This window comes from Danio rerio, chromosome 23, assembly GCF_049306965.1.
Source record: "Danio rerio strain Tuebingen ecotype United States chromosome 23, GRCz12tu, whole genome shotgun sequence".
Taxonomy (NCBI): domain Eukaryota; kingdom Metazoa; phylum Chordata; class Actinopteri; order Cypriniformes; family Danionidae; genus Danio; species Danio rerio.
Genome location: NC_133198.1, coordinates 40,746,145 through 40,774,000, shown reverse-complemented (window position 1 = coordinate 40,774,000; position 27,856 = coordinate 40,746,145). Strand labels below are relative to the sequence as shown.

The 27,856-nt window shown below is 35.5% G+C and overlaps 2 protein-coding genes across 4 annotated transcripts in view; one reads left to right on the top strand and one right to left on the bottom strand.

Moving 5' to 3' along the window:
* Positions 1-11,717, bottom strand: part of plekhg5b (pleckstrin homology domain containing, family G (with RhoGef domain) member 5b) — a 147,871-nt gene extending 136,154 nt beyond the window's left edge. For both annotated transcript variants that reach the window (XR_012398684.1, XM_017353688.4), the window contains exons 1-2: positions 11,470-11,717; positions 9,414-9,599 (exon numbers count right to left, since the gene is read on the bottom strand). Coding sequence is in view for 1 of the 2 variants with exons in the window: in XM_017353688.4 (XP_017209177.2) it covers positions 9,414-9,495 (82 nt within the window). In the remaining variant the exon portion in view is untranslated. The remainder of the gene's footprint in view (positions 1-9,413; positions 9,600-11,469) is intronic.
* A 4,016-nt stretch (positions 11,718-15,733) lies between these two features.
* tor1l3 (torsin family 1 like 3) lies at positions 15,734-24,603 on the top strand. Of its 2 annotated transcripts, XM_073938193.1 has the most exons (6): positions 15,734-15,880; positions 15,990-16,120; positions 17,477-17,727; positions 21,843-22,018; positions 22,093-22,226; positions 24,129-24,603. In XM_073938193.1, exons 2-6 carry the CDS (start codon positions 16,015-16,017, stop codon positions 24,377-24,379), a joined length of 918 nt encoding a protein of 305 aa, XP_073794294.1. In that variant the 5' UTR covers positions 15,734-15,880; positions 15,990-16,014; the 3' UTR covers positions 24,380-24,603. The 2 variants fall into 2 exon arrangements, with proteins under 2 accessions (XP_073794294.1, NP_957150.1); NM_200856.1 differs by having other exon boundaries at positions 15,844-16,120.
* Positions 24,604-27,856: the final 3,253 nt, after the last annotated feature.

Genomic DNA, 27,856 nt, shown 5'->3' with positions numbered 1-27,856 from the left:
CAGCCAATTTTAGCTTACCCAATTCACCCCTAGCGCATGTCCTTGGACTGTAGGGGAAACCAGAGCACCCGGAGGAAACCCACACCAACACGAGGAGAACATGCAAACTCCACACAGAAATGCCAACTGACCCAGCCAGGGCTGGAACCAGAGACCTTCTTGCCGTCTACCCACTGTGCTGCCATTTTGCGAGTGCTTTAATGTTTAAATAATTTTCCATTAAAATTGCATGAAGGTCATGTGACCATCAGGAAGAACGCATCATCTTATTTCTCACAGGATGCATTTTGTGTCTTCGCGGTTTTCGTTCTTCCAAGGTAACCTGGCAAGAACGGTCTTCACAAGAACTCAAGTTCGCTCTCAGCGTTTTGGGAATGGAGAAACAGCTTAAGCGTGTGAAACAGCTGCCAATGCAATCTTTTCAAAAATCGCTGCTTAACAACCAGTGGTCACCATGGTGACTACTTCATAAGTGGGTGTAGCTCTGAGGCTCCACCCTTTAATCATAGAAATCTTCTCCAGTTGATTTTGTCTGTTATACAAACTAACGCTAATGACCTGTTTCCACTGACTGGTACAGTACGATACGGTACGGGTCACCTTTATCAGGCTTGCGTTTCCACTCCTAAAGGCCGCATTTACACTGCACTGTTCAAGTGACTCAATTCCGATTTTTTTCTCCCATGTGGCACAGATCGGATATGGCGCATGTACGTGTAAGCAGGAACAAATCACATGGATTCCGATTTACTCAAATCAGATTCAGGCCTTGTTCATATGTGGAATTTTATCCGACATGAATCGGATCTGTGCTCTCGTATCTGCAGTGTAAGCAGGTAGGTCGGATTTTCACCTGCCAATGCGAGTCGCGCGTCTTTAAAAACCATAGCAAATGATGTCAAGTCTGACACTTTCATTTCAGAACAGACTTCAGCAGAGTCCCAAACATTAAATCTCATACTTGAGGACTTGAGGAGCGCAATGTCCACCATGTAACCAATATAAACTAATATAAAACTAGTGCATTGCTACATCATGTGCATAAATCACGCCATGGGCATTAATACATTAAGATGCCTAAAGGTTTAAAAAAAAGCCTATACCAAAAGATGATGGACAAATGAGAACTTTCTGTCATAAACTATAGTAAAACAGCTTGTCAAAAACTGCGAACAGATTACATACAGGAATAGAGAAAAGAGCACTCTTTAATTATCAGCTGTTAGTCAGCGCCCGCTCTTTTTTTTCATGGTCATTATTGCGCCTTTGCCGTGTGCTGTGTAAATGCAGACGATCAGACACGAGACACTTTTAAAGATGATGCAAGCAGGTCATCAAAAAAAAAGTCGGATACAGTCACAAAATCGGAATTGACCATCAACATCTGCAGTGTAAATGCAGCCCAAAGGATACCAATGGAAACCAGATGTGTATTATATATTTATAATTCAGATGGCGCTATGTGGCACGGCAGAAATACGAACAGTGTCCTGAGTCGTAGGTGGGCGCTGCGGACAGACGCTGACTTGCGGCGCCAGTGTGCGACCCACTTTGCAGACGCCGAAATGTTACGAATTATAGAAAAACTACACACAACATACATTTAGTCCTTATTTGGGTTCAAAAACAACACGCAACATATAGCCCACAGTCAGAGCAAACCTCTTAAATCTTCGCCAGAACATGTTACCTTTTTTAAGAAAGTAATTCCAAAACTCATCGAGTTCATAATAGTCCAAAAGGTGATGATAATAGGCTAACGAGGCAGTTTGTTCATGGTATAGGTTGCTGAAAGAATCCTTTACTCCTTTGTTTTTTCCAGCTTCTTCTATGCTTTTTCGTGTGCCACTCTGGCGTTAGTCCGTTTCTGAAAGGATCAGATGTCGGAAGCACTTCAATAGTTATGCGCACGTTATCATCATCAGCTCAAGAAGCTGGTTATTTCAAATATACATAGACACAGATGTAAACTCTCTGGAGAAAGTGAAACTATGAAGTCAATCTAGGGCCTTATATATAATTGCAAAAACAAAAAAAAAGTATTGACCAAAAAAATGTAAAATAATGCAAATCTCAAAAATAAATAAACAAATCGCAAAGCGAAAATTGAGCTTTGAGAAATGAAAAGGAATTTTGCAAACAAAAATAAAGAGCTGCAAATAAAAATCAAGTAGTGCAAAAAAAATATTTGCAATTTTTTTAAATATACATTTATTTGTGATTTTTTTTTCCAGTATTGCCCTTGCAAAACCTCTCAAGTCAAATGCAACGCTCATTTTGATTTGCGAGTTTTACTGTTTGATGATTTAAACATCCCCCAAAAGCAAAGGATTCAGGTATTTTACTTAATCTCGATTAGATTTATGACAGTGATTCATGGCTGATTTCCTTTATGTCAAGATCTCTCCAGCTGATGATGTCGCTTCATAGGAGACATGTTCTGGCATGCTGTACACGCCCAATTTCTTGTGACTCCGCCCCCTCGTCAAATCAAGGCCAGAAAGTGAAACGCACAGAAATGTGCAAAAAGAAAACAGCATCGCAAACTTGTGGTTGACTGAAAATCAAATCAAAATGAGCGTTGCAAGTGACTTGAGAGGTTTTGCAAAGTCAATACTAGAAAAAAAAATCTAAAATAAATGTATATTTAAAAAAAAAAAAAAAATTGCAGGTATTATTTTTTTTGCACTTCTTAATTTTTATTTGTAGTTTTTGTGTGCAAAATTCCTTTTTATTTCTCAAAGATCAATTTTCCCTTTGTCATTTTGTTTGAGATTTGCATTATTTTATAATTTTTTGCTCAATACTATATTTTTGTTTGCAAAACTTTTTACGTTGCAAGCATATATGGCCCTAGAATGACTCCATATGAAACCACTCGCGATTTAGACGGCCTTGTAAACAACAACAGAGCACAGGGTAGATTCTGCTCTTGTTCTTGGCTTTATGGCTGTTCATCAAGACGACAAGGTTGGTTTGAGCTTGGATCAACCATGGCTCGTTTTTATATGTATACTATATAGTATTACCGTGTAATGTCTCGGCTGTCTATTTAAAACATGGCGGTTCCTTTGTTTTCATTTTCCCGGCTTGTGCACTGCGAGTGACGTATCTCTGTAAACCAATAGTGGTTAGCCGCGCGTCTTGCTCAGCCTTTTGTCGTGGTAGGTACCCTTTTGAAAGGGTACCCAAATAGTGGTTTGCTTTTTGGTACCTTGTGACAAATATAAACGGCCATAGAAGCATACCAAACCGTACCCTACCCCACTTAGTGGAAATGGGCCAGATTTGGAATAAGTTAACTATGATTATTAAAAGGAAATTAAAACATTATTGCATTTTTTTTCATACTGCAGTTAGAAGTATTTGGAGTTTACTAGAGTGAACGTTTTCATTACTCATCACAGCTGGGACCCAAATGAAAAAAAAGCACAAATTTCCACCTTCAGGCTCCTCAAATCAGTCAAAAGAAGTCCAAACGACTCCAACTACAAATTCACGGCTAACTTACACTAATCTCATTCATTCAACAAGCCTAATAGCTGTACAACCACTTAAACCAAGGGCAGGACCTGGAGGAAGAAGAACATGCTAATAGCGCAGTCTTAAGCCCTTCTTGTGTGTGATAAAAGCAAGTGTAGAGCGTGACAGAGTGAAGGATGATGGGAAAGTTGTAAGGAGGGCTGCTGAACAGTGGAGAGAATGGCTGACAGCTGCAAAAGCCTGTTCATGAGCATTACATCATCTCAGCACTTGAAAAGCTCATAGTGATAGCCTGGCGCTGTGTTTTTGTGTGCATGTGGGGGTCTGCTTTTGAGTTTTCGGAGTCTGACTAACAACAAAATGTCCCTAGTAATAGGATAAATTGCATATACAGTACTAGACAAAAGTTTTGTTGCCTATCCAAGTTTTAGGAACTACAAATAATAACTTGACTACTAGTTGATTATTTGGTATCAGAAGTGGCTTATATAAAAGGCAAAGGCCTCTAGATTATGCTTATTTTACCAAAATAAAATATTCATGCCTTGATTTTTAATTATTTAATTAGGACAGTAAAGTCTGACTTTGCTCAGACAAAAGTCTTGTCACTTAACAGAAATAATGTTCAGTATAGAATATAAAGTCATGCTGCAGTGGAAAAGGAATTAATATTGTGTATGACTCCCATAAGCTTGGAGGACTGCATCCATACATCTCTGCACTGACTCAAATAACTTATTAATAAAGTCATCTGGAATGGCAAAGAAAGCGTTCCTGCAGGACTCCCAGAGTTTTTCAAAATTCTCTGGATTTATTTTCAATGCCTCAGACATGCTCAATAAAGTTCATGTCTGGTGACTAGGCTAGCCAATCCTGGAGCATCTTGACCTTCTTTGCTTTCAGGAGCTTTGATGTGGAGGCTGAAGTATCAGAAGGAGCGCTATCCTGCTGAAGAATTTGCCCTCTCCTGTGGTTTGTAATGTAATGGGCAGCACAAATGTCTTGATACCTCAGGCTGTTGATGTTGCCATCCTCTCTGCAGATCTCCTGCACGCCCCTATAGTGAATGTAACCCTAAACCAAGATTTTTCTTTACCAAACTTGACTGATCTCTATGAGAATCTTGGGTCCATGCAGGTTCCAGTAGGTCTTCTGCAGTATTTGTGATGATTGGGATGCAGTTCAACAGATGATTCATCAGAAAAATCTACCTTCTGATACTTTTCCAAATGATCAAGTAGAAGTCGAGTTATTTGCTGCTCTTACAACTGAAATCGATGACAAGACTTTCGCCAGGTAGTGTATTTTAACAAATGAATTAAATGCAATGTGACTACTCTACACTCAAACATTTATTTTGGCTGTTCAAACAACTTCTTTCATGACATGAAAACACAATTCTTAAGTTTTTTGGGAAGCTTAATTGTTTTATGTTCAATCCACTTCAATTTTATAAACAAGTTAACTCAACTGATTTGTGTTGCATGGGGTAACATGAAGGAATTGTGTAACCCAGCATTTTTACAGTGTAAGTGCTTGTGAATGAATCAGACAAATTAGGTGAGAACAGGGAGTCGGTTTCAGAAGACAAGTTGTTATATGGACTTTTCTTGCTGAAAAAGTTAATGACTTTCGTAGCATGATTGTCTACTAGATTGTCACATTTTTCAAATATAAAATGCCAAACCATTGGTATGCCATTGCTTTATTGGTTTTATCTTTGAACTTCAGAACTAAAACATTTAAGTGAAAAACTACAAACTTTTTTTTGAAACACTGAAACCATGAAATCAAATGACAACAAAAATAAATAAATAAAAAATGTGACCACAAAAATCGGTCATATGCATAAACATTTTCTAAAAATGTAAATTTATGCATCATCTGAAAGTGAAACAAACAAGTTTTTTTATTGATATGATTTGTTTAGAATTGATTATTGATATGATTTTGGTTTGATAGGATAGAACAAAATTTGACAACTATTTGAAACGCTGAAAATCTGAGGGTTCAAATATTTAAACATTGAGAAAATCAACTTTAAATTTGGCAAATTTGTGTTTTAGGAACTGCTATTCATTCATTCATTTTCCTCTGGCTTAGTCCCTGACTTATCAGGGGTTGCCACAGTGGAATGAACCGCCAACTACTCTGACATACGTTTTACTTCCAACCACAAGCAACTGATATTATTAAGTCAATTGTGGTAGAATATTCACAAAATATCTTCATGGAACATGATCTTTAATTAATATTATAATGATTAAAGGAAATTATTTTAGAATTATTATAGTTGCCAAAACCCATTCAACATTAGGCTTTTAGGGCAGGTTTTGAGGTTCAGGGTCTCAAATATATATCAAAAAGGAAAAATAATCAATTAATAATTCAAATAAACTTCAATACTTTTTTGTACATTGCATTTAACAGCTTTCCAGTGTGTTTTCTTGTCTTTTGATGGTAAAAAAGGTAATTAACTGTACTTGTATTTTGTAGCTGCATTTTATTGAAATATAAAGATATTGAGAAGATATTTTGCTGGATTCTTAAGTCAATGTGTGCCAGCAACCAGCATTTATCAAAATATGTACTTCTGTGAAACAAAAACCTTGGTGTTTTATAGTTGGTGACAAAATGTATCCCTTTAACAGCATTTTCATTTTTTTGTAAATTATCCCTAACTTAAAGTTAGACCACTTGCATTTAGTTCATAAAACCTGACTATAAACAAACACACCAAATTTAGCTAAGAGAAGTGCAAACTGGAAAATAAATACCGCTTGACACTTCAACTAATAAGATTAGCCTTTAAGCAGAAGGATTTGCCAGTGTTTGGGGCAGAGAATTAGCGGATGCAGGAGGAACCAACTTAAATTGATGCAATGACAATTTTGGACGAAGCGTGTCAAACTAAGAGCTTTGAAAGGTCAGTCGGATGAAATCATGCTTCCAAAATGAGGATAAAACACCAGTTAGAAGCAAGATAAAATGACAGAATCAAACTCGAGTTAGACAGAAGCTCTTTCACAGACGGGCCTTAAACAGCAGATGCTTCAAGATTAAAGCCTATGTATTTCAGGGAGTCTTGAGTGGTCTGGTAACTTGCAGCCCATGCTGAGCTAAGAAGCTGAACAGCACACTTTAGTTTGGGCTTTCTATAAATAACCATTCAAACTGGAAGGCTAATCTTATCTTGATTGCAGAGGTCAATATAATCAAGCAGCGAAATGTTTGGCAACAACATAAAGTGTCTGTGCATGTCAATCTGTAGTTATATTTCTTTTCAAAACTGCAAAGTTTACTTTTTGGAAATTAAGAATGATCCATGAATAATTTGGCACTGCTACAAATGATAAAATAATTAAATATATTCAAGTTTATTTGTATAGCGCTTTTTACAAAAAGTGAAGTTTCACAAACAAATTTCGAGAGGAGCATGTGATAAGATTGAGCACGACTGGCTTCTTATTTGTAATCAGTAATAATCCAATCAGAGTTATATATGGATCGTTTTCTCCCAACTGCTCTAACATCGTTTTGGAGGAATCCCCCCTTCCATCCCATCTCCTCCTTTTTACTTCCTTTTCTAAAGGGATACTCTTGAGATCTACCTGATCTTGGATCCCCTTATATGCTTATTGACCGGGCGGGAGCCTTGGGCTCAAGTATCTCTGAGCTCAGGGTTCTCTCCCGGGACAGCATGCCAAACCTGCTATAAATGTCAAGCATATCTAAGTGGGAACTCTTGAATTACTGTTTCTAAGCAGCTTTACAAAAGGTGAACATTATTGCATTACAATCAAATTCGGAAAAGTTAAAGGTGCAGTAGGCGATTGTCTTCAGAAATATTTTTTGTTGTGCTGGTTGAAAGTCTCTTCCAAGGGCGTAGATTTGCTTTTGATATTGGTGGGAACCTAATTTGAGCCCCACCCCAATCCAATCCAATCGTAAAATTTAAATGTAACTTCACATTTAAAATGTAAAGTTAAAGGAATGTCTGACTAAAATGTAGTTAAATAAAGACTTCACCATCACCATCACCATCACCAAGTACAATATTGCCATTTATCCACTTTAAGCTAACAGATGACTTTACATGTTCTTTGCCTTCTCTGGGCGTGCAAACAGAACAGCACACATTTTATTTCACACTTTAAAAAAAACATAAATAAATAAATCAAATCAAATTAGTAATAAAAACAACATTAAATCCTATGATTTTACTTTGACAAAGAATGAATGCTGACTTCTGGAAAGGGGGATGTAACGTAATGTATTTTTTTAATTTAATGCCATGTCAGCAACCAAGGCTATATTCATGGCAGGAACATTTCAATAATAAATATACAATTAAAAATCAACAAACAAATGAATACATGTATTAAATAAGATGTTTAGTGTTAATAGATGATAAAAAATTCTAAAATCTTTTCTGGTGTCACTTTGCTAAAAATGTCCTTAAGAGAGTTTATTTCATTACAAAGTATTCTGGAATCATTAAAAGCAGATCAGTCCAGTAAAATGTGTTTTATAGTAAGGGGAGTTATGCAGTGCAGTACAAACACGAAGTAGGATTTTCACCTTGGTGCAAAAAACAATGGGTTATTCTTGTATGCCCAATAACACATCTGGTAAAAATCACATGATCAAATCTAGTCTTAAAATGTCTTCAAATTCTGTGTGAGATTTCAGGTTGGATTTCATGTAATTCATTATTTTATAATGCATCCCATTCCTCTTGCCACTTGTTTAAAATGTAAGGGGAATGTATATGACACAATAACCATTTTATCTCGATTGTTGTTTTTTCATAATCGCCATGGAGGCCAACATGGAAACTTTTGTTTTTTTAATAATTACACATCCATAGTTACTATTATGGTGGACTTGTAGCAAACTTGACTTAAAGTTCCTGACACTTTTCTTTGAAATGTAGCTGCTTATGTTCATGTCAGGCCTGATTCTTGCACAGTAAGCCTGATTGGAAAATTTTAACAATGCATTATTTTATTTTGGAGGCCATTCAATTATTGGTGGGGACATTTTAATAATCTGTGGATATTGGTTGGGACACATCCCCTCAGTCCATGCTAATATATATATACAGTTGAAGTCAGAATTATTAGCCCCCCTGAATTATTAGCCCCGTTTATTATTTTCCTCAATTTCTGTTTAACAGAGAGCAGATTTCTTTCAACACATCTCTAAACATAATAGTTTTAATAACTCATTTCTAATAACTGATTTATTTTATCTTTGCCATGATAACAGTAAATAATATTTGACTAGATATTTTTCAAGACACTTCTATACAGCTTAAAGTGACATTTAAAGGCTTAATTAGGTTAATAAGGTTAACTAGGCAGGTTAGGGTAATTAGGCAAGTTCTTATATAATGATGTTTTTTTCTGTAGACTATCGAAACAAAATTAGCTTTAAGGGGCTAATAATTTTGACGTTAAAATGGATTTTAAAAAATGTAAAACTTCTTTTATTTTAGCTGAAATAAAACAAATAAGACTTTCTCCAGAAGAAAAAATATTATCAGACATACTGTGAAAATTTCCTTGCTCTGTTAAACATCATTTGGAACATCACAAGGCAAATTCTGACTCAAAGTATTTGTTTTAATGTAAATAAAAACTGAGAAATATAATTTTGCCCAATCATCTTGTACATCATCTTATTATCTTTTAGGAGAAGCCTGTGTCATTTACGGTCAAAAAAAAAAAAACCTTGCTAGTTGAATAAAAGTAACTAAGTCAGACTTTGCCTGAAGTATAAAAAATTTAGACCTGACTGTAAATGCTAAAGCACAAAAACACACATCTACAGTCATCCATATGCACTGCACTGACATATAACATCTTTAAGCATCAGACAAACTGTTAGTTCACACTCCTGAAGTGTTACTGTAGAACAAAACTTACGGAGACGCAGCCGGATACCAAGCCAACTTCTGGGAGGAGATTTGTGAAGAGCTGGATGCATAATCCACTTGTTGGGAACCATGATGTTTGCCTTTACTCTGCGTCCAATGCGTTGAGGTAGAAGTTCACACTAAAGCAGCTGGCGGAGGAGTCACCAGCAGTCAGATACAACTCCTGACATGAGGACTGTGTGGAGAAATCAATATTTTTACTGACAGGGTCACAGATAAACATCATCCAAAACTGATTAAGTGTCTAACTGTTAGTATTACAAACAATCTGAGAAGAAAAACTAGTGTAAACAAAAAAAACATTAATATGCATGAAAAAATAAACTGCTAAAACTAATAAAATAAAATAAAGGGTGGCGCAGTGGGTAGCACTGTCGTCTCACAGCTGTAGGTTGCTGCTTCAAGCCTCGGCTGGGCCAGTTGGAATTTTTGAGTGTAGTTAGCATGTTCTCCCTGTGTTGGCATGGGTTTCCTCCAAGTTCTCCAGTTTCCCCCACAGTCCAAAGACATGCGCTATGGTGAATTGGGTAAGCTAAATTGTCTGTAGTGTATGTGTATGAATGAGAGTTTATGAGTGTTTCCCAGTGATGGGTTGCAGCTGGAAGGGCATCTGCTGCGTAAAAAAATATGCTTTATAAGTCGGTGATTCATTCTGCTGTGGCGACTTCAGATTAATAAAGGGACTACGCCGAAAAAAAAATGAATGAATTAATGAAGATAAAATAAACTGCAATATTGTGCAATGTTGATCAATTTAATATCCGTGATTAAAATATATTTAAAATAGAATAGCTTTTATTTAATTGATACTTTTGAATTTTAATATATCACTTTCCATAAAAGTATGAACCAGCAAAACGGTTTTCAAAACTGTTATTTATCATAACTCTATAATCACAAGTTTATAAAAGAGTAAATAATCATGTTAAAGCAAAGAATGGAGTAAAAATGCAAAAACAGCTGTTACCTTTTACTTGTAAAAGATGCAAGAAGCTAAAAACCTCTAAGTGCCGTCTGAAATTTCCATCGAAAATTAACGATTTTTACAGCCTCCTTTGTTTATGTTGAGATATTTAACTTTAAAGACCAGAAAAAGGACTTATTCTATGCCATAAAAGTGATATTACTGAACATATACACATGCACCTGATAAAAATTAGCATTTTAGAGAAAAGTTTTAGATGGAATTTAGAGGTTTTTGCATATGAACTCTTCATATATATATATATATATATATATATATATATATATATATATATATATATATATATATATATATATATATATATATATATATATAATCTATTAGGTATAATTATGTTTTGTTCATGCATATGGTCATAAAGTGTAATACATAAATGTTTCATAAAGATTTCGTTGTTTTCATTCATTTTTTAATTAAATTAAATACTGAAGTTTTAAATATGCAGTGCACGCATTTCAGTATATACTTTAATACAATGTAAAAAATCCTGGTTGCCTTCAATTTTTAAGCTGAATCAAATTAACCTTATGAGTCCATTGAACTTATGTTAAAATGACTTGTTTAAACTTATGTTAAAATGACTTACAGCTTGCACAACTTAAAATATTAAGTTAGAACATGATTAAATTAGTTTAATAAGTCACAATTAACTAAAAACACATGCTGACATGATTAAAATCTTTTTTTACAGTGTAGTTTTACCTCTATAGCTGCAGACATTTGAGCCATTAAAAGTAACTTTGCAGAAAACTTATTAAAGTGAAATAAACAACTCAAGTTGTTTTTAAACATCCCTAGTCAGTGATGTACATAATATATCCACTGCATAATAAACACTGACCCAGATTGCTCATCTCAAAACAGGCCTGATTTGCCTAATAACTCCTTTGATCTCTCAGTATTCTGTTGCATTGTAAATTCAGTGTCGCTAAGCGCGCGTGCACGCTGTTTACGCACATCCATCGATTAACACACGAACAACAACATAACCAGTGCACTAACGAGATTGCTTGCATTTGCTTCAGTAGTTTTGCTAACATAAATTAAAACTCACTCTAACCTGTTGCATTGTAAAGCGTCATCGTCCACCCACAGAACCAAAATAAGCTAGTCCATTCAGCAGCAGCGGGACTTTAAATTCACTCCAATATCGCTTTCATCCCTTCAGCAAGATGCTGGATTTACTGCACCACCGCGGTCTGCTTTAAATCCATGTTTGGCGGGTCAGGAGTGGCGATTTTCAGCGTCAAAGTTTCTCGCTGCTTTGTCTGGGCTGCTCCCTCTACTCTGTTTCAGCCATGGAAAAGCGTTTTCCATTCATTCAAGTCACCTTTAGTCAAGAGATTCCTCTGCAGTGACTAATTCAGCCGCTAGAGGCGCCAATAAGAGACTGTTTTTATTAATTTTTTTAAATTGTGAAATGTGTATAAACACGTACATGACACTAAAATCATTTGAAAAAATAAAAAAGATAAAGTACTGCGGTATGTTACATTTATGTTACCTTTTTTATCTGGGAAATTATTGCTTTTTTTCAATAATAATATTAATAATAATAATAATAATTATTATTATTATTATATATATATATTCTTCTAGTTGATCATTTAGCCTCAGAAGTGGCTTATATGAAAGGCAAAGGCCTCTAGTTTATGCTTATTTTACCAAAATATTCATGCCTTGATTTTTAATTATTTTAGGACTGAAGGTCTGACTTTGCTTAGACAAAAGTCTTGTCACTTAACATAACTAATAAAAAAAATTAATAAGAAATCAAATTACTTATTAATAAATTCATCTGGAATAGCAAAGAAAGCATTCTTGCGGGATTGCCAGATTTCATCAAGAGTCTTTGGATTCACTGTTTCTCAATTCCAAGAACGCAGAGAACTGACTTGTGTTCCTGTGAAGACCAATCTTGCCAGGTCATCTCGGAAGAAGCAACTCAGGAGACCGCGAGAACAGAACGTGTGCTCTAAGAAATGAGATGCTGCGTTCTTCCTTGGTTCTTCCTGCTGGTCACATGACCTTTACGCGTTTTTAATGGAAAATTATTTCAACTTTATATACGCCTCCTTCATCTTACCCCAAACATGCTCAATAAAGTTCATGTCTGGTGACAGGGCTGGCCAATCCTGGAGCCTCTTGACCTTCTTTGCTTTCAGGAGCTTTTATGTGGAGGCTGAAGTATGAGAAGAAGCGCTATCCTGCTGAAGAATTTGCCCTCTCCTGTGGTTTGTAATGTAATGGGCAGCACAAATGTCGTGATACCTCAGGCTGTTGATGTTGCCATCCACTCTGCAGATCTCTCGCATGTCCCCAGACTGAATGTAACCGCAAACCATTTTTCCTTCACCAAAATTGACGGATTTCTGTGAGAATCTTTGATCCAACCAGGTTCCAATAGGTCTTCTGCAGTATTTGTGATGATTGGGATTCAGTTTAACAGATTATTCACCGGATTCAACCTACCTTCTGCCACTTTTTCAAATGATCAAGTAAAAGTCAAGTTATTATTTGTTACTTTAAAAATTATTTAATTGTTAGCCAGAACATATCTCACTAAGTAATTGTTTCCACATTGTGGAACAAACACATATACACTTATTCCTGACTTCACAGGAGAGCTGTTTAAACTGACAAACAATACATAGAAAAGCAAAATATCTGCTAAAACTTTTTAACTCTTTTTTTTTTTTTAAACTAACATTTTAAATTTTTCTAAAAATGTAAAAGTAATGCATTATTAACTTTAATATTAACTTAAAAAACTAATCTGATTACATAAATTACTTGTAATGCATTACTCTAACACTGCATTTCAGTGCATTTACACTCACCAGTGGTTTAGGAATTCAACTGCCCGAGGGAATTCAAGGGACCGGTTTATAAAAAAAATAATAATCTGAAAAAGCTTTAATGCCGTGTTTTGCTATCCAGGATTAACTGATCTATTTTACTTTTATGACATTTTTTAAAGGAACATTGGGTTGGATCACTGTGGATCAAATACCAAATTTCAGGATTACCAAAACCTGTTTACCAGAGCCTTAAATGATATGGAACCATCCCTATCTCATTGTTAGATGTGACATATTTCATGTAGGCTTCAAATATGAAGGAATTTATATACAGCATCATCAGTAATTTAGTTATTTGATTAAAAAATCCCAACTGAATGCGTCTTTTTGATGGGATCAATACAATCCTGTTTTTTATTTTCGTGTGTGTGTGTTTGCTTTTTTGGATCATATAGAACCCAATCTGTTCAAAGTTTGAATAGCCCATGGGGCAGGTTTAATCCAAATCAAACGTAATATTGGACTATGTGGTCTGATCTTAATTTAAAATCCCTCTGTTACTTTTGAAAAACCCCTTCCCAAGATTTGATCCATTCTGTGATCCAAAATTACTTTTGAAAATCTGGGCCCAGTTGTGCATTTCTGTACTGATTGATTAATCAGATGCATGAAAAGAAAGTTCAACATTCATCAAAACAAACAAACAAACAAACGAAAAATATTCAGAGTTTGTATTTCTCAGTTTTTGTTCATTTGAAATCATTCTTACTCAGTTTCAAAACATTTCAAATAAGTATATGCTTCCACACCGTACACAACAAACACATCTGTACTTATTCCTGATTTCACAGAAGAGCTGTCAGACAATATACACGAAAACAAAATAACTGGCACAACTTTTTAACTAACATTTTTATTTTTTTCTGACAATGAAAAAGAAAAGTGTAACTTCACTAGTTACTTAAAAAGTAATCTGATTACATAAGTTACTTGTAATGCATCAAACCAACACTGCATTTAAGTGCATTTATCCTCACCAGCAGTAATTTAGTAATTCATCTGCAGGCTATGTGAAAAAACTTGAACATACTTGAATATGTGGCTCCACCTGCTGGTCATCATATGAGTCTTCTTATGACCGCAAAATTTAAGCAAGTGAATGTACAGTTGAAGTCAGAACTAATAGCCCCCCCGAAATATTAGCCCCCCTGTTTATTTTTTCCCCAATTTCTGTTTAATGGAGAGAAGACACATTTCTAAACATAACAGTTTTAATAACTCATTTCTAATAACTGATTTTTTTTTTTTATCTTTGCCATAATGACAGTAAATAATATTTGACTAGATATTTTTGAAGACACTTCTATACAGCTTAAAGTGACATTTAAAGGCTTAACTAGGTTAATTAGGAAAGTTATTGTATATTGATGGTTTGTTCTGTAGACTATCAAAAAATATAGCTTAAAGGGGCTAATGATTTTGTCCTTAAAATTGTTCATAAAAAAATTAAACTGCTTTTATTCTAGCTGAAATGAAACAAATAAGATTTTAGGAAAAATATTATCAGACATACTGTGAACATTTCCTTGCTCTGTGAAACATTGGGAAACATTTAAAAAAGAAAAAAAAATGTAAGTTAATTCTGATTTAAACTGTAGGTCTGATACTTTTAAAACAGTTTTCAGGTTTAAATGTAGAAATTATGAAAAGATTGTTCATTAACATTTTTAGAGCAGCCTGGAAGTCTAGTTCCTAGCCAGGTTAGGTTTAATCAGATTAGATTAATTTTAGAAGGATAGTTCACTATTTAAGGGATAGTTCATTTACACACCAAACTCTCCATCAAATGATTCTGAAAACTAATTTAAAAAATCTGAAGATCAAAAGATCTAAAAATTGTTAGAAACCTGTAACCACTGACATCCAGAGTAGGAAAAATAAATGGGCTACTATGGACGTCGCTTGTTACAGGTTACCAAAATATCTTCTTTAATATAATTAATCAAAAAAAAAAAAAAAAAAAAGAAGGTAAATTGAATGATGACAGAATTATGCTTAATTTTGAGTAAACTATCCCTTTAATGGAATTATACACAAATTTACCAATACCAACCCATATTTTCCTGTTTTTTCTTGTTTTCTGCAAGAATTTATTCATTATTTAAATTGTATTTAATTATCTGAAAATAAGAAAGCAAACAGAACTATATCATTTTGTTATGACTTTAATTTATAAACTGTACTTGATTATTAAATGTCTTACCCTCTAGGTTATATCAAGCTTTTTTATTATTTCTTTGTTTGTTGCTCTCTCTCTCTCTCTCTTGTATCTTTTCTCATTGACAATGTAATTCATATTCCGTATTGCAAATAATGTTGATAAACATGTCAACCTTTTTTTTTTTTTTTGCAAATTAAAAAAAAAATCCCATTAATGGAATCAAATGTTGAGTTATTTCTATTAATTAGTGAAAGTAACTCATTTCAATTAATTTATTGCACTGCTCGATTTTACAGCATAGCCTCATGGAGATGTGTGTTTTGATTGGAGTGTTCTTTCAGCAATAAAGTGAAACCTGAGTGAAACTGAAAGCTGCAGTTAGTAAAAGCCCATCCGCTTGTTTTATAGGCTACAGTTGAGGAAGTACTACACTGATCTTAATCTGTCAGGTACAGGGTCCAACCTATTTCAAGAACAAGTATTGAACTAAGAAAGGAATAGAATTGCTTTCACGATGAAGGCACTGCATCTTTTACTTATTTTGGGGTCTGTCATTAGCATTGTGTCTACAGATAATGAGTCCATGGTTGTGGCTGGTGGGCTCATTATAACAACGTCTGTGGTTCTGGTTTCAGTAGTCATTTATTTTACTACTCAGCCGGAACCTTTACGGACTTTTAATCCTGCAGGTGAGTATACTCGTACAATATATGACCATTGACCACTTTATGTTTGAGTTTGCAAGAGATAAAAATAAAAATAAGTTGATAATTTCCAGTGATATTGTTGGTAAACAAACTAAAATTGAACGTGTTATGTACTGACAATTCCTGTTTTGACCGCTGTTAATAACCAAAGTTCGTTTGACTTTGAACGTTTGATAGTCGCAAATTTAGGGACCGTCTCTAACGAAAAGGGGTATATGCACACGGAATTTTAATGCAGCCCGAATGGCTTCTGGTGAACTGTCCTCTTTCTTTCTTTCTTTCTTTCTTTTTGTTTTTTTGATGAAAATATCTGCTTTCTTTTAAAATAAGTAATATTCACTCCCTAATAGCCCTACTGAAAAAATAAACAACTTAAACCAGCCAGGCTTGTTGGCTGGTTTTAGCTGGTCGACCAGTTTGGTTTTAGAGGGTTTAGCTGGTCAGGCTGGGAACTAGCCGGGAGCCCAGCCAAAACCAGCTAAGTCTAGCTTAAACCAGGCTGGTTTTAGTTGGTCATTTTCCAGCCTGACCAGCTAAGACCAGGCTGGAAATGACTGGAAACTTGCTTGAAAATGGCTAAACCCCCTCTAAAACTAGGCTGTTCGACCAGCTAAAAGTTGTTAAGCTGTTTTTTTTTCAGCAGGAAAATCGTTGATATAAAGTGGGTCTCATACTAGACAAGAAGCACTATTTTAAATTTCCCTCCCATCCCTTTAAAATATGAAAAGTTATTTTACCTCAGTATTTTAAATGGAGTTTCTGCGCCAGCTGCTGGTTCTGACAGCTCGTGTTTTCACATGGTTATCATCTCATTTTATTCTTAAACAACTAAATCAATTCTTAAGTTTATTTAACTGAATGTATTTTAAATTACATTACAACATTGATGCTGTAAAAAAACTTTAAATAGTCACATTAACCATTCACTGGAAGTTTAACGTTGGCTAAAAACACTTGCATTGAGAAGTGTTAGTCACAAACCCAACTATAACCGTGTTATATTTGAACAGATTTATTTGTCTTAATTATTCTTTATAATTTTATTTATATTTATATATTAATTGCAGTGAAACTAAAGTAAAAATGCATTTATTTTGTTACTTTTGAGTATACTACTTTTATATTGTATTATTGTATCACGTCATGTGCTGTTTTGAAAATTATATTGTAATTTGTTTTGAGGTTAAAGTGTGCCTTAAAACTTTTCTAGCGCCACAATAAGATAAACATTACCACATACAATGTAATTTGTTGTGACCTCAGATTTGGCAAAAGCAGCCATGTAAATTATCATTGCAAACTACACAGAAATAAAATTTATTTTTTTTCATATTCCAGGTCTGAAGTCAGATTTAGGACAAGCCCTCTTTGGCCAGCACATTGTCTCTGATGTTGTACTAAAAGCTGTGTCCTCGTTTATGGCTGACAGCAACCCAAACAAACCTCTGGTCCTCTCTTTCCACGGGACTGCAGGAACTGGAAAAAACCATGTCTCTAAAATCATCGCAAGAAACCTTTACACTAAAGGAGAAAACAGCAAGCATGTTCACACATTTATATATGACAATCAAGATCCAAACGCGTACAGCGTAAGTAAATTGCATTTTACTAGTTAAGATAGCTAAGAACTGGTTTAAATGTTGCTGATGTTTGTCAGTTTCTTTATCTGTGCAGGTAAAATGATTCAAAATTTAATCTTTAGATAAATTATATATATATATATATATATATATATATATATATATATATATATATATATATATATATATATATATATATATATATATATAATTTTTTTTACAATTAGCATTTTAAATTCTGTTTACCTACTATACACTTCATCAATATCACGGCTACAGTCGTAATAAATGGGCGATGGAGGTGATGTTCCAAATGCAGCTTTATTATAAAAATGGTCAAAAATAAATGGCAGAGGTTAATCAGGTATGGTTGATGCAAAACTGACATTAAGACAGGGTGTCGAGATCCTAAAGTCTAGATGTTACAAAACTAAAGTGATTCATTAGGAAGTTTCATTAGCATTTCAAGAAGTGGCATAAATGGGGAATCTGCACTTGATTGACAGCATTGGGAACAAGCCACACAATGGTATATACACTCACTGGCCAGTTTATTAGGTACTCCTGTTCAACTGCTCGTTCATGCAAATTTCCAATCAGCCAATCACATGGCAGCAACTCAATGCATTTAGGCATGTACAGTAGACTTGGTCAAGATGAGCTCCTGCAGTTCAAACCAAGCATCAGAATGGGGAAGAAAGTTGAATTCAGTGACTTTGGACGTGGCATGGTTGTTGGTGCCAGACGGGCTGGTGTGAGTATTTCAGAAACTGCTGATGTACTGGGATTTTAATGCACAACTTTCTCTAGGGATTACAGAGAATGGTTCGAAAAAGAGAAAACATCCAGTGAGTGGCAGTTATGTGCCTGCAAATGCCTTGTTGATGCTAGAGGTCAGAGGAGAATGGCCAGACTAGTTGAGTAAGTACACCGGTACTAGTAAGGTGTACCAAATTAAGTGGCAAATTAAGATCAATGGGATCCGGTAAGGTCCATAAGTCAGGATTTAAACTCAGGATGCCCTAAGTGTCTGATTGGTGCTACAAGTCGCCACTAGGCTTTCAGTGCAGACAACTTGTCTTTTATTATGTTTACTTTGCATGACTAAATTACATATTTATGCACAACCAGTTGAGATGTCAGACTAATGTTACAACAGATTACAAGAATAGAGCAATAATAACACACATTTTAATGACTACAATTACCCTGAATTGGAACCCAAGGTAACTGCATTCCAGTTAGGAACACTCACTGCTTAAAAATAAAGGGAACACCTAAATAACACAATGTAGCCGTGGTCACACTGCACAGTTCCTTAGCATTCTGGCTGATGTTTTGGTTACATTTTAATGCTGACGGTGTTTTCACACTAGTGGTATCATGAAACATGAGTGCAGCCCATCCAGGATGGTCCAGGACCAATGCAACCTGAGGCAAGAGGGTTTGCTGTGTCTGGCAACGTAGAGCATGTAAGCACTACCAGGGGACAGGCCAGTACATCAAGAGACTTGGAGGAGGCCATAGGAGAGCAACAACCGAGCAGCAGGACCGCTACCTCTACATTTGTGCAAGGAAGAACAGAAGGAGCACTGCAAAATGACCTCCAGCAGGGCACAGATGGGCATGTGTCTGCTCAAACTGTCAGAAACAAACTCCATGAGGGTGGTATTAGGGTCCGGCATCCACAGGAGGGAGTTGTGCTTACAGCTTAACACCATGCAGGACGTTTGACATTTGCCAGAGAACACCAAGACTGGCATATTTGCCACTGGTGCTCTGTGCTCTTTACAGGTGAAAGCAGGTTCACACCGAGCACATGTGACAGAGTCTGGAGATGCCGTGGAGAATGTTCTACTGCATGCAACTTCCTCCAGGAGGATTGGTTTGGCAGTGGGTCAGTAATGGTGTGGAGTGGCATTTCTTTGCAGGGCGTCACAGCCATCCATGTGCTTGCCAGAGGTAGCCTGACTGCCATAAGGTACCGAGATGAGATCCTCAGACACCTTGTGAGATCTCCTAATGCAAGACAATGCTAGGCCTCATGTGGCTGGAGTGTACCAGCAGTTCCTGCAAAGTGAAGGCATTCATGCAATGGACTGGCCCACCCGTTTCCCAGACCTGAATCCAATTGAGCACATCTAGAACATCATGTCTCACTTAATCCACCAGCTAGCAATTATGCAAAGAACAAAGTATTTAATAAGAATATTTAATTCATTTAGATCTAGGATGTGTTATTTTAGTGTTCTCTTTATTTTTTGAGCAGTGTACAACATGGGTTCAACTGTTTCTTTGTTGAAGCTGTTTCAGAACAATACTCAAAAATGACCGCAAGATGTCTTTGTAGAGATGGATGTCAAAATATTTCGAAGCCTTTACTAATTTTCTTTGACTGCTTCAGTGCGTTACATAGCCTCATTCTTCCCACCACTTAATCCAAGAGTAATCCAAAGGGCAGGCAACAAGTCAGGGCAGGCAGCAAACAACCAGAAAATCAGTGACGGGCAAATGTTTTAGACCCAAGGGCCACATCAAGTTTTGCAAACCAAGTGAAGAGCCACAAGTCAAATCCTTAAAACAATTACTTTTATAGTGGCAGTATGCATGGAACATGTAATATCGGACAGAAACATGTCACATTAACACAAAGCAGTTTTTTTAAATAGTTATTATTGAGTCAAATTTAAAAGTCAAATGAATTTGCACTGTGATTTATATTTATCCTCACTTATCAATCTTCATAAAACAATAAAATAATCCCTTATCAAATATAATAATAATACTAATACTAATAAAAATTAATAACATAATAATTTTTACAGATTGTCTGATAGAAAAAATCTCATATTAACACAAAAATGATTCTTAAAGTTTACCATTCAGTCAAATTTACAATAATCTAATTTGAACCGCTTTTAAAATATACAGATCAATCATCATAAAACTTGATAAAACCACAAATCTTTGATAAAAGAACTTTTTAAAGCGAATTTATGCATGGAAAATATATTATATGACAAAAATTAACATTTAACCAGAAATTATTATATCATTTGAGTCAAATTCACAACCATCTTATTTGAGCTTGTATTAATATGCTCATATCAATCATAAAACTATGAGATAAAACGGGAGAAGAATCTTAGTCTTTGTTATTCCAAGTCATGTTATCATGAGTGTGTTAATGTAAACAATGAGCCTGAAAATAATTCAGTCGATTCAGTCGTTGCCTAACGACATAAAAAAACGCACCGGGCTCTTTTTTTTCTTGTCAACAAAAAGGCAGTGCGGTGCACCTCGCGTTTTTGGAACATAAATGCACATTAAATGTGATTGGCCTCTTAGGTTGCAGTCTTTAAAAACAGCAATACATTTTCTTGGCATATTAGACATACAGCTTTCTGTCGGATATTGGTGAAGAAGTATTTTGTTGTCCATCCTTCCTTAAACACACAACATTCAGAGTCAATTTTTTGCCTGACTCATTTTCAGTCATTAACGGTCATTTAAGAGATTAAGAGTGTGTTCTAATTCTACTGGTTGCGCTAACTGTACCGTGTGCAATACTGCCATCAAATGACGTTCACTTGTATTGCATCATTAATTCGCTAATTCTGAACCAAACCGTTACTCAGCAGCAGCACTTTAAAAACTCCCTTGCGGGCTGGATGAAAGTGCTCAACAGGCCGCATATGGCCCGCAGGCCGTAGTTTGCCCACCTCTGATCTAAAACATTCTGAAATCAAAAACATGCAAGACATAAAACTAAGAATAAGGGAATTAAAGAAACCGTTCAGAAATGTTCACAAGACTTTAAAAAGATAGTGTCATTTGGGCTTATATGTGATAGTATGTCCTGCAGGTGTTAGTGTAATCAGAGTCTGGATCAGAGTGAATGTGTCACAGCTGTAGTGGGTTGACTGGTGCAAAGCATAGTGGGAGGTGTAGTCGGAGTGAATGACAGAGGTGCAGGATGGATCGAGTGTCCTCTGGTAGGTCTTAAAGTGCATGCTAGCAATAAAGAAATAAAAAAAAGACAATTTACATAATACACATGTGCAGGTGTAACACTTGACATAAATCATTTCTCTAACTGGCATTTGCATGTTCTGTGTATTCAGGTATGGCTAAAGCAGTTCATACATACGAGTGTAGAAAATTTTCCACGCTCCACTTTCATTTTTGATGAAATGGACAAAATGCAACCACAGGTTATCGATGTGATTAAACCATTCCTGGACTACAACGCCCATGTAAATGGAGTGTCATTCCACAAAGCAATCTTCATTTTTCTCAGGTTATACTTTATAATTTATGTACATCATAATTCCCCAAACGATCCAATCAATAATTACCTGTGTTTATTTGTAGTAATACAGGTGGGAAAGTGATTGCCGACCTGGCCCTGGATTTCTGGAGAGAAGGCAGAAAACGGGAAGAGATAAAGATGCACAGCAGGGATCTAGAGATTATGATCTCTGAAAGCATCAGCAAGAATGAGAAAAGTATGAATTAAAGGATTTCAGCTATTAAAAGATTTTATTACACGCATGTAGTCATATATTCATATATTAATAGTTTTTTGTTTCTACGGGGCTGATGAATGCTTGAATTGTATGAAGTAGATTAGGAGAGTAGATTTGCAGCAAGCAAAATTGCAAATCGATTTGAATCAGGTCCATTGAATTGTTGTAAAATAATGCATATCGCTTCGCATCATGGCTGCATCAACCCCTTGTGGTGCATTATTCTATATAATAACTTAAAGGGGTGGTCCAGAATAGAGATGCGCGGATCAGCTGAAATGTCATCTGAATCCATGGCTTTATACTAGGCATGGGACGATAACTGTTTTGAAGGTACTGTATACCGCAGTTTGGAGAAGTCGAGGTTTTAAAACTGCCAAAACTTTCTGTTATACGGTTTCTAAAGTATGTGTAAGATTTTTTATTTTTAAAAAAATTGTAGTTTTTTAGGACAACAGTATCTCCAGCAGTAAAGATATCTAAAGATGCTGTTGTAAATTGTAAAGAAATCTATGTTTTTCAAACTAATGAAGACAAAAGAAGTCAATGATTAACTTGAAATATTTAACCTGACATGTTTACTGTCCCACAATATTTTAATGTTTCTCAAAATAAAATATATTGTGTTTAAAGGGGAAGAACATTTTTGTTTTTTACCCAGACATTAAAAGAGAATATATTTTAGAGCAGTAATCACAATACTGTGAAACCGTGATATATTAATCCAAGGTTATCATACCGTCAGAATCTTATACCAGCCCATGCCAACTTCATACTAGTCATCCACCCGCCCGCACATATAATTTTATGTGATTGATATATATATATATATATATATATATTTGCATCTGATTGTCACTTTAATAATTATAATTTTAAGCATGATGATAGGGCAGCGTGGATCGTTCGTTAATAACTAGAGACAACATGGAAGGGGCGTACTGTACTGTATATCAAGGCAGCACAGGTCCACACATGCCTCCACGTAACTTCCAGTAGTATTTTTTGCTATCCTGATGAATGTAAGAACTTAAAGTGCTTGTCAGACTTTGACTTGACCAAAAATGTTAGTAAATAAACTCATTCACTCGCAATTAATCATAATGGTTTTTTTTATTACCCTACCTTCCTGACCCAGCGGATTATGCGCAGTGCCCAAAGCTATAACCGCCATCCATGCATCGCTAGTCAAGAGTGTATTTTTAAGGTTTGGTTGTGTTTATAAGATGCAAAGCAATGTGTGCTCATGCTTCATTGGTAAAAAAAAAAAAAAAAACACATTTTTTGTTCATATATCTTACTTTGATTATATACAGCTACTTTGCTAACACGGAAATGACTGTCATATTTAAAACTTACTTGAAATTAAATTGTAAGCACTTCTCTTTTTGTGTTGTGTCCTTTGGATGCCCAAATACAGAAACAGAACGAGCTCTGTGGAAATAGCAGCATTTAGACGACATTTTTGCTCTGGCCATGCCCTTCGCTGTGCAGGGTGTGTGCGCGTGGTGAATGCCAGAACCTGAAGCGTTTGTGATCTCACTAGCTCAGATGTATTTTTTGTAGTCCCCAAACTTCGTTTGCTGTAGGCTTTGCTAAGCAAACTCTGTAAAAGCCAATGTCTCCCTTTGCTTTGAACTTTGAGCATCTTACATTCAGAGATGTTGTTTATGTTCAAGCATCTACATTACACATCAACTAAAGTTTAAAATATGATATCATAGTGGACCACCCCTTTATCGGCCTGTCATCAATGATTTATTTTCTTATTTTTTTACAACAGTTGCTTCTTTTAATTGCATTCGGTTCATCCATTCCTTGTATTATTTGTCTTAAATTTGTTTTCCTCAAATCTATTAATTGTTGTGTATCTCTTCCCAGGTGGATTTTGGCACTCCAGTCTCATAGAGCATCATCTGATTGATCACTTTATTCCTTTTCTACCTCTGGAGCTGAGGCATGTGCGGCAGTGTGTCTTGGCTGAGATGTATTATCTGAACAAAACCTTAGATGCTCATCTGGCAGATAAAGTGGCCCGAGACATGCCTTTCTTCCCTAAAATACACAGAGTCTTTGCTGAGAAAGGCTGCAAGTCCGTCAGGCAGAAGTTGGCGCTATATGTTGATGAATAGAAGAACCACTCAGTACCATTTGATTATTTTTGCTAAATCGAGACTAATGAAGTATTCTCACAAAACTGTATGATGCGTGCCTTTCATTGTAAATTTAGGTACATTTCCAAAATAGCACACTGCAAAATGATTTTGTATGACATACGGACTTAAGTTTCCGTCGCCAACTTCAACAGCTAACAACTTTACAGCAATCTTCATTAAATGGGCCATGAACTGAGAAACCAAAATTCTCTTAATCTTTTGATATGTATAAGTTCATTGTATTATAATAACACACTGTAAGTGTCAGAACTTAAAACTTTGTCTTTACTCTAGAAACAGCCTATAATGAAGGCAGTCTGCCAAAACAAAAGCTTTGAAATGTTCTACTCTATGATGTACTAATATAAGCTCTGCCTCCACAGAACATCAAAAGTTGTTTACTGCCTGTTTACCATTCGGTGTTCTAAACAGGTTATATCACTCCTCCAAACCACACTTAAACGTGAAAACAATCATCATCACCATACTGAAGTGTTGTTCCAAACTACAGTGCATTAAAACTTGGAAATGAAGGATTTTAAAGGGTACAACCAATGTTTGGAGTCACAAATTATGTTTTTAAAGGCTCATCACCATTATATCAAAGGGATTACTTTTTTTGTAAAGAAACCCAGATAGCATACAAATGTGGCCCACTTTAGGCAGTTATGCAGCACTGGGGGTATTGCTTCGGCCCAGACAAAATGAATGTGAACCTGAAGTGGCCTACCTGTACAATGGTAAAGGGGGGCCAAAGATTCAAATTCATATATGGGCCATTTAAGGCCATTTATGGCAAAATGTAATCTGAATGTGAGTCTAATGTGGCCCATGTGGAAAATGATAAATTTGGCTCAAATGATAAGGACAAATGTGGGCCACAGTTGGCAAAAATGTTGCATAGTCATTTAAGGGTAATCTGGGTCTAAACTTAAAGTGGCTTACATGTGTAAGTGCAAATGTGGCCCAGTTATCTTAAGACATATGTGGGCCACTTTTGGCAAATATTTGGCACAGTAAGCTCTGGCTATTGTGGCAGTGAGCCTAGCGTGGCCCAGAAAAAACATGGAAAATGTGGCCCAGTTATTTTAAGACATATGTGGGCCACTTCTAGCAAATATTCGGCACAGTAAACTCTGGCTAATGCAGCCGTTAGCCTTTAGTGGCCCAGAGAAAATATGGAAAATGTGGCCCAGTTATCTTAAAACATATGTGGGCCACTTTTAGCAAATATTCGGCACAGTAAACTCTGGCTAATGCAGCCATTAGCATTTAGTGGCCCAGAGAAGATATGGAAAATGTGGCCCAGTTATCTTAAAACATATGTGGGCCACTTTTAGCAAATATTCGGCACAGTAAACTCTGGCTAATGCAGCCGTTAGCCTTTAGTGGCCCAGAGAAAATATGGAAAATGTGACCCAGTTATCTTAAAACATATGTGGGCCACTTTTAGCAAATATTCGGCACAGTAAACTCTGGCTAATGCAGCCATTAGCATTTAGTGGCCCAGAGAAGATATGGAAAATGTGGCCCAGTTATCTTAAAACATATGTGGGCCACTTTTAGCAAATATTCGGCACAGTAAACTCTGGCTAATGCAGCCGTTAGCCTTTAGTGGCCCAGAGAAGATATGGAAAATGTGGCTCAGTTATCCTAAAAAAAATATCGGCCGCTTTTTTTATCAAATATTTGGGACAGTTAGCTCTGGCTAATGTGGCTGTGAGTTTAAAGCGGCCCAGAGGAGATATGGCAAATGTGGCCCAGTTATCTTAAAACATATGGGGACCACATAGACTAAAGTCACCATCATGAAAAAATTTGGGCTGCTGTAACTTTTAAGTACTTTGCTTGAAAATTTTGTTCATTACAGCACACAAAATGAAGTGAGACACAACCTATTATGAAATAATATAATTCACTGATGTTTACCAATTTTAATCCATTATTAGAAGTAATAGGCCAGATCTGGGCCAGAATAAAAGCAAACTGTGGCCCAGAACAGGGTCAGTTCTGGTTCATTTGGTTGAATTCTGGCTGATATGTGATATTGCTATGGCTTAATTGTAGCCCAGATCTGGCAAACAGGAGCGAAACACCCAAGTGCCATCTTTCCATGCGGTATGTGGGCCAGATTTGAGCCACGTATTTACACACCATACTCTCCATAACATGCTTCTGAAAATCTACTATAGAAGTCAATTGTTGCAGGTTACCAAAATATCAACATTCAAATATTTCAAACAGGTTTGTGACAAGTTTATGTTGAACGATGTTCAAAACTAAAAACTATCCCTTTAAAAGAATCAAATGTTGAGTTACAAAAATTCTATTAAATACAATATACTTTCATGAAACTTTCAATGAAAGGAACTTATTTCAATAAATGAATTGCACTGCTCGATTTTTACAGCATAATGGAGATTCATGTGTTTGATCAGGCTAGTGTGTTCCTGCATGAATAAAAATAAAACCAAAAGCTAGTTTGTTGAGGCAAATCAACTTGTTTATGCTTGACGAACTGTACTACACCTCAAATTGAATCTGTCACAGCCCAGCTTACTTTCAAAAACGAAAGTGTTGAAGCAAGGAGAAACAGATTTGCTTTCACGATGATAATTCTGTCAGCTATTGTTTTTGCGTCTTTAGGGCTTCTTTACTATAATTATAGTTCTACTCAGCCGGAACCTTTGTCTTTTAATCCTGCAGGTGAGTTTGACCACATTTATATTTGACCCTACATAAGACATTTCTACCAAAAATCAAAATAAAGTGATCATGAACTATGATAAGGTTGGATGATAAACAAACAAAAAAAAATGTTATGTAATGAAAACCCTTACCTTGAGGATACAGTTCAAAACGCTGGTATTTAAACTATGACTAGGCTAAGACTTGAGTATCTAGATATAGCCTACTTTTTACATTATTTTAGCTATAGCCTACTTCAATATATATAATAGACCCTTTTCACAATGACGTTACTTTACTTCCCCCTTTCGGCAACACAGTGTATTTTTAGTTTACCTTTGAATGAATGGGAGACTTCTCTGGAAAATTTACAAATGAAAATATTTGAGCGATCTGACTTAAGACTATTATTGACATTGGGCATGTGTCCAAATGTTTCTCTTTTAACACTGCTTTGAGTTTGAAAATGATTTTTTTTTAAAGTTATTAAGAATAGGAATAAACTATTGTTTATCAAGGAAAGTATGTTTGCAACATTTTCATTTAATTCAGTTTATTTCCTCAATAATGGATTTGTTTACTATAATTCTGTACTGTAATTCTGTAATACTGTAATTCTGAATATAAATTAATATTATGTAAATTTTCCAGCATGAGTACAATTCTTTATTAAATCTTATGTTACCTGCTAAGTATGTCTATAAATGTAATCAGTTTCATTATTTATTATTTATTGATCTATTAATGTATTGTTCAGTTTCTTAA